We start from the raw sequence: 14,393 nt of genomic DNA on the forward strand, positions 1-14,393 counted from the left end.
TTAAACTAAATACAGTTGATTTGACAAATGCTTACAAATGTCACTTGACCATAGAAGAAGAAAATCTATTTATTTTAAAAGTTTAATAATGTCCAACTACAATGTAAAGTTGACTCTGAGTAATATTAATTGAGGTCTCTGTTATCACTGTATAATTTTATCTTCTAAATCACTGAACAAAATGTGAAGTAACCAGCAATGTTCATCTTGTGACATTCAGCAATGTACCATCTTGTGACAGTGCTGCTTCTCACCTGATCATATTTCAATGTCTTCCTGTTATTGTCACTGAGCATGGATGTAATATAAAAGCTGATTAGCTTGCTCCTAAAGCAACTTTAAACTGACCAGATGTGATATTTCAGTGAAGGGAAAGGGAGCATGTCTTTAAAGAAAAAAAAAAAAAAAAGAACAGACTGAACTTCTCATTACATCTTAAATTAGCACTCTGGCAATCATCTCCTAAGAAATATTTTAAAATCTACAAAAGCCTGCATGATTGGTGTGGGCATGTTTAAAACTCTACTGTCAGCAGGACTGTTGGTCTCATCTAAGCAGCCTCAATATTTCCTTTGAATTTTATCCAGAAAGGCCCTAGACACACTCCTAGTACCACTATTAACACAGACAGCTGTAGCTGTGGCTGTGGCAGTAATATCTTTGCCAGACAAGGCCACTATAACAGTGAATGTGATGTTGATTGTTCACAATATAGATGCACAGCTTAGATATGCAAATTTAACATACATACATATATATATGATTTCATAATTTTCATTAGTTGCATAGTAAATATGCGACAAATCCTGCTTTTCTTGAACACATGTTAATTCTACACCAGATGGTCACATGATCAGTTTGGCTAAGTCATTGTGGACACCCCAGGGTCAGAAATGACAGTCTTCTTCAGCTCTCTTACGTTCAGGTGCTCTAACATTCAATGTACTATCTTTTTTTTTTTAAGATTTATTTTTATTATTTTTTTTTTATTGGAAAGGCGGATATACAGAGAGGAGAGACGGACAGGAAGATCTTCCGTCCGATGATTCACTCCCCAAGTGAGCGCAATGGCTGATGCTATGCCGAGCCGAAGCCAGGAGACTCTTCTGGGTCTCCCACGCTGTCTTTTCATTTGTACAAAATGGTGTAGTAGTTCAAAAACAATTTCTAAAGCTACTGAAATATGCAATATACAGAAACATAATATGTGCAGAAACTTGTCTTTTTAACATGACACAGAAATTTAAAAATGTAACTGAAAAGATAAGCTAATTTAAGAAAAATACCATTCAAATAATTATAATCAGCAATCTCACTTCTTGATATATATATACAAACAAAATTGGTATCCTGAAGAAATATTTGTATCTATATGTTTACTGCAACATTCACAATAGCCTATATATATAAAAACAACCTACACACCAGTTAGGGATAAAGAAAACATCACACAATATATATGTAAACACATGCACATACACACACACAATGAAATATCACTCAGCCTTAGGAAAGAAGTAAAATCGTCCATTTGTAGTAATATGAATCAATTCATAAATACAAGGCTAAATGAATTAAGAAAGACACAGAATGACAAATTTCGCAAGATGCCACTTACTTGTGGAATCCAAAAAGCATAAGTCAAAGGAGAGAATAGAATTGTGGTTTCCAAGAGATGGGGTGTGGGGATATATACTGGTCAAATGGTACAAACTTTTAGTGATGAGTAAGTTCCGAGTATTTAATATACAGAATGTTGGCTATAATTAATTAAAATGCGCTGTATACTTGAAATGTTCTGAGAGAATAGATCTCAAATGTTCTCACTATAATTAGAATTATGTCTTTGAAAACTCCAAAACATCTGAATAGAAATGCAGCAGTGATTTCCTCTTCCATAAAGAAGAACCAGAACAATAAATTAATAGTTGCATTTAAGGTGAGTAGATAAGAGAATGGCACTTCACAAGGGAAAGAAAACCCCAAAAGACGCAGCAACCTGGAATGGCAGCACAAAGAGAGGAGCAAAGTGCACTGGCAAACACAGCACTCCAGTTGGGGTGACTCCCTCTTACAGGAGAAAGGGCAAACAGAAGAGTCCCTGTAGATAACATTATCATGACGCCAGTAATCCCAGTTACAGGAGAGATCCAGTCATCACAAATCTGCATAGCAGTGATGGGAGCTGCCAGAAATCTGACAAAAACTGCTTCAAAGAATAAGTGTATATGCCACTCCCCCTCAACCTTTAGTGCCAGGCTGTTGCCATTCAAGGCCATCTTGAGAACAAGGACACTTTGAAATTCGTACTACCCCGTGGGACAAGATAACTGTATCTCCCCATCCCCAGGGTTCCCAAAGACATTCTATCACACTAGCAGAAAGGGCTGCAGCTTCACCAAACAATGAGATCCAGCAGTGCAACTATGACCCCAGTACCCAAGTCCAAGCACTATTATGCCATGGAGAACAGCTATTTCAACACAGCATAGAAGTACTTCTCCCAAAACCTAAGAAAAAAATTACATGCCCCTTGAGACATGGGACCTATCTGCCTCCACTCTCCCTTCTTCTTGCTACTTCCATTAGCTTATTTGCCACTGCTGACCCTGAGGCTGTTCTTTCACACTAGCTTTTATGGCCACTGCCAGCCATCCACTAACCCTTGCCAACCCAAAGCCTGAGGTGGCAACCTCCCTGCAAAGGCCTTACTACTAGTGGCACTTACTCCTACAGGGAAGTAGAATTTATTCTGGTCCACAGATCAGTATCCCCTGTCTCTTGTAGCCACCAGATGAATGTACTACTGGTAAAAGTCACTGAAGCAGTCCTAAGGTTATACCTCCCGTGGTTCATAATTCCAGTAACACCATTTCCTTTGGGGGAAGCCTCCACCACCAGAGGTGCGTACACCTACAGGAGGCAGAGAAATGCCCCTGTGCTGTACAGCATCAGCATCCCAACTCCTGTTCCTGAAGAACATTAACTTTGGAACTTACCTATAGACACCTAAGGAAACACACAACGTGTTCCATGTCTCTGGAAAGCTCTTCACTACAAAAACCACCAGATATTTGTTCAGTGGTTAAGATGCCTACATCCCACATCAGAGTGCCTGGCTTTGTATGCTAACTCCGTTTCTGATTTTGGATTCCTAATGATGTATACCCTAAAAGGCAGTGCATGGAACATCTGGACAGAGTTTCAGGTTCCTGTTTTTGATCTGGTCCAAGCCTGGCTTTTGCAGGCATTTGAGAAATAACCAGCACATGGATGATTCATATTCATTCATTCTCTCATTAATTCTCTCCCTCCCTGCCTGCCTTTCAGATACTTTTTCTTAAGTGTTAAAAATGCAAAGTAAAATTTTAAAGAATTAAGTAAGCCTTTGAGACTTACAAGATACCATTAAATGAACAAATATTTAGATCACTGGATTCCAGTAGGTGAAGATAAGGGGAAAGATAATGATAACTCTATTCAATGAAACAATAGCTGCACACTTCCTTTGCCTTAGATAAGGACACCTTTATCCAGAAGACCCAAAGGATCCCAGATTTGACCGAAAACAATTCTCACTGTGGCATATTACAGTTAAGCTGCAAAAGTTCAAAACAAAGAAAATTCTAAAAACAACTGAAAACCACCAAGTCATATTTATAGGAATCCCCAGTAAATAAAGAAAAAAATTACTGGGAAGAAACTAGATGTCATATTCAAGTTCTAAAAGGGAAACATTTCCAACCAAGAATATGACATCGTGAGAAGCTATCCTTCAGAAGTGAAGTAGAAATAAAAAACTTCCAACACAAAATCAGGAAATTTATCATCAGGAGACCAACCCCACAAGAAATACTTCAGACATTTTAAATCTGAAACCTAAAAGGTGGTAAGCACTATTTGTAAAAACACATGAAAAAAATAAACTGATGAATCAGATAAACAAATGAAAAAAATCAAATCCTTCACTATAAAAACCATCAAACTTCACAGGTAAACAGACACAGAAAGGAAATATTAGTATCTCAGACAATCAGAAAACAATGAACAAAATAGCAGAAATAAATTCTTATCTGTCAACAATAATCTTATAAACAAATCTCTGAATCAAAATGTATCTATCAGTTAACAAAAAAGATAAAAAAAAAAAAACTGAACTTTATATCTAGAAGAAACTCATTTGACCAGTAAAGAGATACTACAGAAAAAAAAATGACTGGTTAGAAAAAGATATCCCACACAAATGGAAACCAAAAATTAGCAGGAATAACTATAGCTTTTTCACATAACATAAAGTAAAAACTATAAATAAGACAAAAATGACATAGTATAGTATATAAAATATATTAACATAAAAATATAGGCATCAGTTCAATAGGAGGAAATAATAATCATAAGCAATATGTACCAAAAAATATCTTAAATAGATTAAAAATGAATAAAACCTATTAAATTAAATAAACATTAATTCTAAAAAGACAAGATCCAATATAGTAATAGCTTGGAACTTTAACAACTTAGTTTCATCAATAAACGGGTAATCCAAACAAAAAAATATTAACAAGTAAACATAATAGTTAAATTGTACTATAAACCAATCTGTACCATAGACCAGACATTTACATAACATTTCATTCCACAGCTATTGAATTTATATTCTTTTTAACAGTACATTGAACATCCCTCAGAATATACTACTGCATGTTAGTCTATTTGATGAAGAACAAACTTCATCTAGTTTTTTAAGATTTCAATTATACCATGCATCTTCTTGGAATGACACTTTGCTGAATATACACAAAGCAATAAATAACACAACATGTCAATAAATTGAATGATGAAAAACATATTGCCATCCCAAGAGATACAGAAAACTCATTTGATAAAATTAAAAATTCCATCTGACAAAGGCCCTCAATAAATTAGGTACAGAAGGAAAACACTTTAATGCAGTAAATTCATGCTATATATACAAAACTACAATCAACATTATACTAAATAGGGAAAAGTTAAAAAATCAGGAACAAGGATTTCCACTTTTACCAATTCTATTCAATTTAGTCCTGGAAATCTTCGCTACAGCAATTGTAGAAAAGAAAGAGAGCACTCAGATTAGAAAATAAAACAAAGGATTCTTAGAAAAATCTAAATAGTGCCCCTCCAAAAAATGGTGAAGCCAATATTAAATTCAGTGAAGTTGCGGAATATAAAATCAAAACATTAAAAACAATTAGCCTGAGGTATGCATTTGGTGCAGTGGCCTAGTCACAGCATGGAATACCCACATGCCATAGTGCAGAGCCTGATTCAATGCTCAGCTATGCTTCCTCTGATGTTGATTCCTGCTAACACACACTCTTAGATGCAGCATATAGTAGTTCAGGTACATGGGTTCCTGTTACCTACAAGAAGGAGCAGAATGCAAGTTCCAGGCACCTGACATGAGCCTAGCTGCTATCTATGTTTGAGAAGCAAACCAGAAGACAGAAGATCAATCAGTCAAACAATCTCTCCCTCACTTTCTTTCAAATAAAATAAAAGTCAATAAACACTAGCAAGCTCATTGTTTAAAAGGCTGGTATTATGATTCAGTGGGCTAACAGGCAGCCATTGAGTGCCCAGTTCAAATCACTGCTGCTCCACTTGTAATCCAGCGGCTGCTGACATGCCTGGAAAGTCAGAAAAAGATGGTGCAAGTGCTTGGTCCCCTGCCAACCATATGAGAGCCTTCGATGGAGTTCACTGTTCCTGTCTTCAGATTGGCCTAACCGAGGATAATGAAGTCATTTGTGGAATACACCATATATGGAAGCTCTACCTGTAACTCTGCCTGTTCTCTCTCCATTCCTTCCTCTCTTTGTCTCTTTCTTTCCCTCCTCCCACCCTCAATCCAACTCTGCTTTCCAAATTAATAAATTAAAAATCATAAAATGAGTCACATTTACAATATCAATCCAAAAAAAAAAAAAAGGTTTGGGAATAAGCTTAACCAAGGAAGTAAAAGAGCTCTACAATGAAAGTCATGATTCATTGATGATGAGAGAAATCACAGAAGGTACAATAAATAAGAAAAACAGCTATCCTCAAGGACCAGAAGGATTAATTTTGTTACAACGTCCATAATATCCAAGGTAATATGAAGGTTTGATGCCTATCAAAATACCAATGGCATTCTACATATAATCCAAAGAAAAAGAAACCAACATTAAAGTTTGTATGGCACTACAAAAAACCTGAAATAGCCAAAGAAATTATAAACACATACACACAAAGCTGAATGCATCATAACACCTGACTTCAAAACATAGTATGAAGCTGTGCTAATCAAAACAGAATTCGGATCGGTGCTGTGGTTTCGTAGCTTACACCTCAATCTCTGGTGCCAGCAACACTTTGGACACTGGTTCATGTACCTGCTATTCCCCTTCTGATCCAGCTCCCTGCTTAGGAATTGGGAAATAAGCAGGGAATGTCTCAAGTACTTGGGTCCCTGCACTTATGTGTAGACCCAGAAGAAGCTCCTGGCTCTAGATTTCAGACAGGCTCAGTGCTAATCCTTGTGGTCATTTTGGGAATGAGCCAGTAGGTGGAAGATTACTTTTTCCTGTCTCTCCTTCTCTCTGTAACTTTTGCCTTTCAAATAAAAATAAAATAAATCATTTTTTTTAAAAACAGAATGGTATTAACATGACAACAGATTTTTAGACAGATGGAACTATCAGTTAAAAATAAGATACCATGGAATGGACATGATGGCTCAATTGCCTAACCCTCCCCCTGTAAGCACTGGCATCTCACATAGGCACTGGTTCATGCTCTGGATGCTCTACTTCCCATCCACCTCCTTACTTGTGGCCTGGGAAAGCAGTGGAAGGCAGTCGAAAGCCTCAGAAAGCTGTACCCACGTGGGAAATCTGGAAAAGGACAGAAGGAAGGAAGGAAGAAATAAAGGGCTCAATACTGTGGCTCAATAGCTAAATCTTCACCTTGCATCCCATACAGGATCCCATACAGACACTGGTTCATGTCCTGATGGTCCACTTCCCATTCCATCCAGCTCCCTGCTTGTGACCTGAGCATTGGGACCCAGTAACCATGAGTGAGATCCAGAGGAAGTTCTTGACTCCTGGCTTCAGATTGGATCTGTTCTAGCTTACAGCTCTAGTTACAGCCATTTAGGGAGTAAACCAGTGAATGGAAGATATTTCTCTCTGTATCTCTACATGTCTGTAAATCTGCCTTTCCAATAAAAATAAATCCTTAAGAAAATACATAACATGTAAAAATAAAAGTATGATCAATGGACAAAGTGTGATATATGTGTATTTGTATAAGTATATATATATATTCATAACTGCACTAAGACAAATACTATCTGATTTCCTTGAAAGATTCATGGAAAAATGTCCATTATTAAAAAAACTATACACATTTCAAAATAGTTTCTGTACCAAAACAAACTCACACTAATTTGTTATAGCATGTCTGAACAAGACCTTTCTTAACTTCAGAACACAAACCTGAGAAACCAAGGAATCTACCTGCAATCAGTTGACATATGCTCAAGAGTTCACCAGTGAACCAAAGAGGATAAGAAAGTATCATATCCTATTACCACCCCACCTCTACCCTTGGCAAAGTACATAGTCTTGTACACAGACTGAATCTCCTTGAACCTCATTTTTCTCAAATGTAAAAATAACTACTGAATTATGGGACAAGTGTTTTGCCTAATGGTTGAAAACTCTGAATAAAACAACTGTATCACACTTTGGCATGCCTGGGTTTGATACTTAGCTCTGGCTACTGGATCCAGATTCTTGCTGATGCAGACCTAAGGGAAAATGGTATTGACTCCTGGAATTGGGTTACTACCATGCACTTGTATTCCCAGTTCCACTCTGATCCAGCCCTGACAATTAACGACACTTGGGGATTAAGCTAGAACATGACAACTCTGAATGCCTATCCATCTATAAATAAATATTTTACACATAATAAAACAAAACAATGTGTGTCATACTAGTTCTAAAGACTCTTATTTAAATTTCTCTCATCTTGTATATTTCACTAGTTTGTATCTTAAAGCAGCAGAGGTCATAATCTCAACAGTGAAAATGTATTCTATATTCATGATTAGATCATTTCCAAACTACTAACCAGACTCATGATATTTATCATTTTCAAAGTTAAATCTCTTAAGAATTTTAAATAGTTTCTTTTCAATCCCAATTTTTATTAACAACTTCATGAACTTGACTATGTCAACACAAGAAATGAAAAAATAAACATGAACTGATGGAAAGGTTGAGGTTTTTCAGCTCTAAAATTCTGCACTGTAAATTTTCAAACAATATTTAACAAAGCATTAACTACTTCAATAAACATTTTCCACTTTAACATAGCTATAAGCTGCCCATAAGGCAAACTATGCTCTAGCAAATAATCTTATAAAAATTAATAAATTTTTGAGTATATGCAAATTCATCAGGAATGGTAAGCTCACTGCCTTTATTCTTATGTTCTACCAATAAACTGAACACCAGAAACAACAGATGAAAGACAGAAAAATATATGACTAATATGACTCTATGATATTATTACTTTATTAATTTAATAGAAGATACCTATTTGTCATGAACATTATGCAATGATCATTATATAATTATATGCACATATACATTATGCAATGTTAGACATTGTGGAATCAAATTTTAGAAGAATAACACATGTATAGTGCATATCAGTTTTATTATTCATTTTTAAATAAAGAGCAGAGTTGTTACATAAAAATCTGTAAGATTTCCCCCTAGGTTTTATAGGAAAAGAAATTACCCTGAAAATTGGCTCAGGCATACATAAGGCTGGATGATAATCCTATCATCCCTCATGATCTAGGCCGGAACCTTGCTGATAAAAAAAAAAGAAAAGGAAAAAGAAATTACCCTGTAAAGATGTAGTTTATGAAGTAATGAAAATTTCCAGATGACTACTGCAATAAGTTAGAAATTGGTAGATGTGAATATTAATTCTGGATCTAATAGTGATTCAGAATAACCTTGAACTATGTACCCAACATTCTCTCTCCAAACCAAAAAAACTAAAGAATATATGTTAACACATTTTTTTTCCTTTGTAAGAAGTAATTGTGTATAACTGAACCAAAATGGAGTTGTGCATGTAGTGGATTGAATAAAACATGTTTGGGTTGGTTTGAACTTTTGTGTAGTATACTACCTCATAATTCAGCATTTTCTATTTCCATACAATGAATCTCTAAATGACACAGAAATGTTCTAATCTTTAGATACAGGTTTATAAATGACAAACAATAACGCTATTTGACTGGTCAAATAAGAAACAATGCCATCAATGACAGATAAATATTTTAATGAGGAAGTCTGGTTCTCTGACTCATGAAAGGAATAAGCCAATCAAAATTCTTCTATAGGATTGGATTAATTTTAGGGCAAATAAAGGAAAATCTCCTCTCAGCTAAGCCATTAACATAATTTTAGCTAACAAAGACCAGTGAATCCACTGCCTAAAGAACAATCGCTCTTGGTGTTCATTCAGCCCAGCGCTACACTGCACTCTCCTTTAAACTACATCTAAATAATTCCAGAAGTATATACTCTTTGTTTTTAAAGCTCTTAAGTAAAACATATCTACATCCCACATTTCAATGTTAACCCCAATGGAAAATGAGTTTATGCTATATTTACAGATTTTAAAAAAAATCTAGCACAATATTACTGTATATCTCCTTATGCTAGTTCATTCACAATATTTTTGCTTGCTTTAAGTTTTTGCCTGGTTGAAAATTATTACTGGAATTTATCAATTCCCTCTTCTCTCATGCTACAGCACAACAGCAAGCCTAGCATTATTCAGTTTTGTTTCACTAAGCATTGTGTCCTTACAGCTCTTGATTTTCAGGGTAAGTGTAAGAATTGCTAAATGGTCAGTCACTGTCATATGCAGTGACTTTCCTTTTTTACTTAAAAATAATTAATAGATAAATAAAAATGAAATGTATCCAAAGTATGCAGCATAGTTTGCTATAATTTACATATTATATATTATTATAATCAGTTCAATTAATAAAACCAACACTATTAGATGTACATGCTGTACATTATATCCTTAGAACTAGTTATCTTATAATTGACCATTTGTACCATCTGACCACCCCCTCCTCGTTCTCTAGTCCCTTAAAACCACCATTTTGCTCTTTGCATCTACATTTTAATGTTAATCCCAATGGAAAAAAATGAATATACTGTCTTTATAGCCTTACTCTAACCACTATACTACTATACCAGATTGCTTCTCAATGATTACACAATTAATCAGATGCTAAATAGCTTTACACAGATAAAAAACTAAGAATGGAAAAGAATAAAGAGTTTACGTATTGAATAGTGTTCATTTTATTATGAGGAAACTAGACTTCAGCTTGACTTTGAAGAACGATAGGTAACTATGTAGAAAAGGGTTGTGTAAATTCTCAGTACCAGAGTACATAAACATCAGACAAAGACAAAAGGGCAAGAACAGCATGCGATGACAAAGACAAGAATCAGAAATACGTGATGCATTTAAAAATGGATGTGTTTCTCCAGTATGTCAGTTTAGTTTTACCTGTTATGGCATCAGTGTGTTAATTATCTTTAGAATGCTCAATCCAATAGTGTCAACATTTTTAAAAGACTTCAGAAGCCTCCGGAAAAAATACGTTTTACAATGTTATATAAGTATCAAGGTTAGAAAAAGAAGCGAAAACATTGAAGTAAATATTATCAAATTTTAGTTTATGGTACACAATCTAAAGCCCAAAGAAGTCTCTTTCAAATTAATATATAATCTGGGATCTCTATAACAGCTTTGGTTTGCTATTATCTTCCTGTGTAGCACCAATCATAAGGATTAAACACCAAGCATTCTAAGCACATAAACTCTAAGAATTCATCTCCAAGCAAGAAGAACCAAAAGTCTCCAGATTCTCAGGTTAATCCTGCTTTGTCATCAATTTACTTCAGGATGATTCATCCTGAACACACTGCCTCATTTATCATGGCTTCCTCTCTCACCTTTTCCAACCAAAGTTATTTTCGATATTAGTCTTTCGAAAGTTGAAAAATGGAGAGATGAATGTGTCCTGACACAAGGAATCATGGAAGTACTCATTATCTTTTATATTACTTGTTTGTGTACATTAAAGGTCGAGTAACAAAGAGATGGGGAGACAAAGATAAAAGAAATTTTTCATTTACTGGCTTACTCCTCAAATTTCTGTTAAAGCCAGAGCTGTGTCAGATAAAAGCCAAGAGCCTGGAACTTCAGATCATTCATGTCAGTGGTGGGGACTCAAATACTTGGAATATTTTCTGCTGCCTCCCAGACACATTAGCAGAACTATGGATGGGAAACAGAGGAACCAGAACTCAAATCAGGCTCTCTTCATGGCATGTGGGCATCCCGTGGTGTAACCTACCTAACTGCACTGCAATTTCACAATGTCTGCTACAGTACTCACTTTTGAAAAAACTAAGTTCTCTCCTAGGAAAAAAGCCCCAGTTACTCAAAAATTAAAGGTGCAAGAATGCAACAAAGTATTCCAGGAGTCCTTTTTGGTTCTGGGAAAACAAATCCCTCAAAAATGATGTTAAAATGTCACAGCAAGAGAAAGCAAGTAAAATACGAATGAATCCAAGAAAATAATCATAGTTAACTCACTGGATATCTAAAATTCAGAGTTAAGACAACATCAACACTTTCTGTTTCTTTAAGGAATAAATGGAAGAAAGAAATATGTTAGGAGAAAAATCTAAAGAATACATATGGCAAAGGGCAATCTATCAGCATCTAGAAAACCAAGAATCATTGTCCTTCCAGATTTTAAAAGTACAGCAAAACACATCAGTTTCAATTGCCTACAATATAAGACAAAATCTTTTGGCATGCTTCTTTGTCATGACAACAGTAATATTTGTCATAGCAACATAGGAATATTTATTAAATAAGTGGCATGGGCCAGATACTGTTAAGAGCTCTGGGAAAGACACAACTTTGGAGGTGACTAACAACGCCCTTTCCTTATGCAGCTTACATTCTGGCACAATGAGCAACAATGGACCAGGGGATAAATCATGACTGATTTTCTGATACAAAGAATCCAGCCGTACACTAAAGCAGCTTTCTTGCAGAATCAGCAATTTCACAAAGATCTATTTCCTCATTGGAGGGAAAAGGACCATTTTCAGCATTTGCTTAATAGGTTCTCAGAAACTTAAGGCAATAGAAGATAAAAGACAAATTTCACCAAGTGAAAAAGGATCTGATGTTCTGACTCTTTAAGTCATCCCTGTCCAGGAAATGCAGCAATCCAAGTATGGAGTTACTGTGCTAAGACAAGAAATCCAGCTGCAAATCTTAATAGCATTGCGACTTGAATGTGAGTTACTTAATTTTCTTTAAAATCTTTTTGTTTGTAAAATGGTACTTATAAAATCAATCTCACCATAATGTTAAAGCACTCAATGGCTTCATTCATACATGTTTTTATCAGATTAAGATGGTATATAGTCATTATATACTAATATATACATATAAAATATACACTACATGTGCACATCTTTTCCTCAGACACGGACAATTTACCTAACTGTTGCCAGTGCCATTTTCACATATTTTGATCCTTCTACCCTTGAATCATTCACCTTCACTCAAATTCACAATTAGCTAAATGTAAAAATCACTGGATTGTGCAAATGAGAATGGATAAGAGGACAATGAATACTGTCTGCCAACTAAAGTACCCTTCACTAGTAAAATATGGTCTTAGAAACAAAAACTGTAGTAAAAATTGCAGTCACTCACGATTTTAAGCAACTGCAGCTGGGAGCCTGCTTGCTGCAGTTGCTCTCAAGAATTATGACGTTGGTGTGCACCAATACACAGGTCAGCACTCATTTTTTAAATAAAATTTACATGGATATTATGACCTTTTCCCTTTAACAAAGATATAGGTAGCCTTTAAATATTCTACCAAACAAATACACTTCTAAAAACAAATAGTTCCTTTTTAAAAAAGGAAGAAGAAAAGAAAGTCCATATGAAGGTTAAATTTCCACATAACATTTATGATAGAAAAAGACCTGGACTGCAAATGTCTTCTCAGGACTACACTTGAGATCATATCATATTGACTTAAAGAGGTTTAAATATAACAAGTTCTGCTTTGAAAATCTTCATCTAAAAGGTCTAACATTTGTAAACTGAGGAATGGCAACAATGTTACACCCTTTGCTACACAAACAGAAAGGATTATGAAATGATGGACTTAATGCTTCGCCATGCAGGACAACCATTAAATCATTTTTCTAGATTATATCCATTATTGAACATATTCCCGAATTTCATGCAACCTAATTTAAACTTCCAACTGACAGTTCTGATCAAACATTGAATTGCAATAAAAGCTTTACAACTCTGACACCTAGTGGCAGGTCCAGCCCAGGAAAGATAGCCAGCATCTCAGAACGACCCAGAAGTTAATCACTGGGGATACTGGATTTGTAAAATGTAAATTCTAAAAGAATCTTTAAAATTATATTTTGCTTCTGGATTTACCTTGAGGCATGCATGGAGAAGCAAAAAGCCTTGGATTTGTAGCATATATTTTCCTTGAACCTTCCACATTGAGTAAATTTTGTTTACATAAAAAAGCTGAAGATCAATTAATATTTTGGCATAATTGTGACTCTTTTCCTTAGTTTTATATGTAAGTCCACAACCTTTTCCTGGTTCACATTATTTTTCTCCTCAGGTATCCTGCCAAATATACATGCCATCTAATGAAGCCATCATAAGGATTACCTTTAAGGAACTGAGACACTGTTAGTGAAAGGGAAGTTAGACCTTCACAAACCAGCAGGAGGTTCTTTAAGACAGGTACAAGCACACCTGTGGTAACTGCTAACAACACATCTAAGAGCAAGGACCATACTGAACACTGCAGGGAATCATAAGAACACAGTCGATCAACGCTATACACCCTGTTTGTGCCCTAAGCTTTAGAAGGTAAGTGTTTCCAGACCCACCTGCACCTTTGACAGGCAAGACAGCAGGAAGTCTAACATGCTTCTTTCCTCTGCCAAAGAGAGCTCTGGCTCCTACCTGCTGACGTTTGAAGGCCAAGTAATCCAGATTTTCCAGCTCTTTCCCAAACTTCTGGTAGGTTTTCTGGAGGTCAGATTTGTTTGATGCGTTTTTAAGAGACTCAAAGGTCCTTTGAAACTGAAATTGAAAATAAAATATCATTTAAGATCACAGAATATTTTTCTCAAATCCCAAACTAGCTAATACAAAAAAAAAGTCAATAGCAAGCC

At 35.4% G+C, this 14,393-nt stretch overlaps 1 protein-coding gene across 1 annotated transcript in view; it reads right to left on the reverse strand.

The window, feature by feature from the left end:
- The window catches only part of CTNNA3 (catenin alpha 3), a 1,082,048-nt gene that overhangs the window by 1,003,743 nt on the left and 63,912 nt on the right, over positions 1–14,393 (reverse strand). Inside the window, exon 5 of the mRNA XM_040975830.1 lies at positions 14,182–14,301. Within this exon, the coding sequence (XP_040831764.1) occupies positions 14,182–14,301 (120 nt within the window). The remainder of the gene's footprint in view (positions 1–14,181; positions 14,302–14,393) is intronic.

This window comes from Ochotona curzoniae, unplaced genomic scaffold (genome assembly GCF_017591425.1).
Source record: "Ochotona curzoniae isolate NIBS_2020 unplaced genomic scaffold, NIBS_Ocur_1.0 contig_2692, whole genome shotgun sequence".
NCBI classification, from domain to species: Eukaryota; Metazoa; Chordata; class Mammalia; order Lagomorpha; family Ochotonidae; genus Ochotona; species Ochotona curzoniae.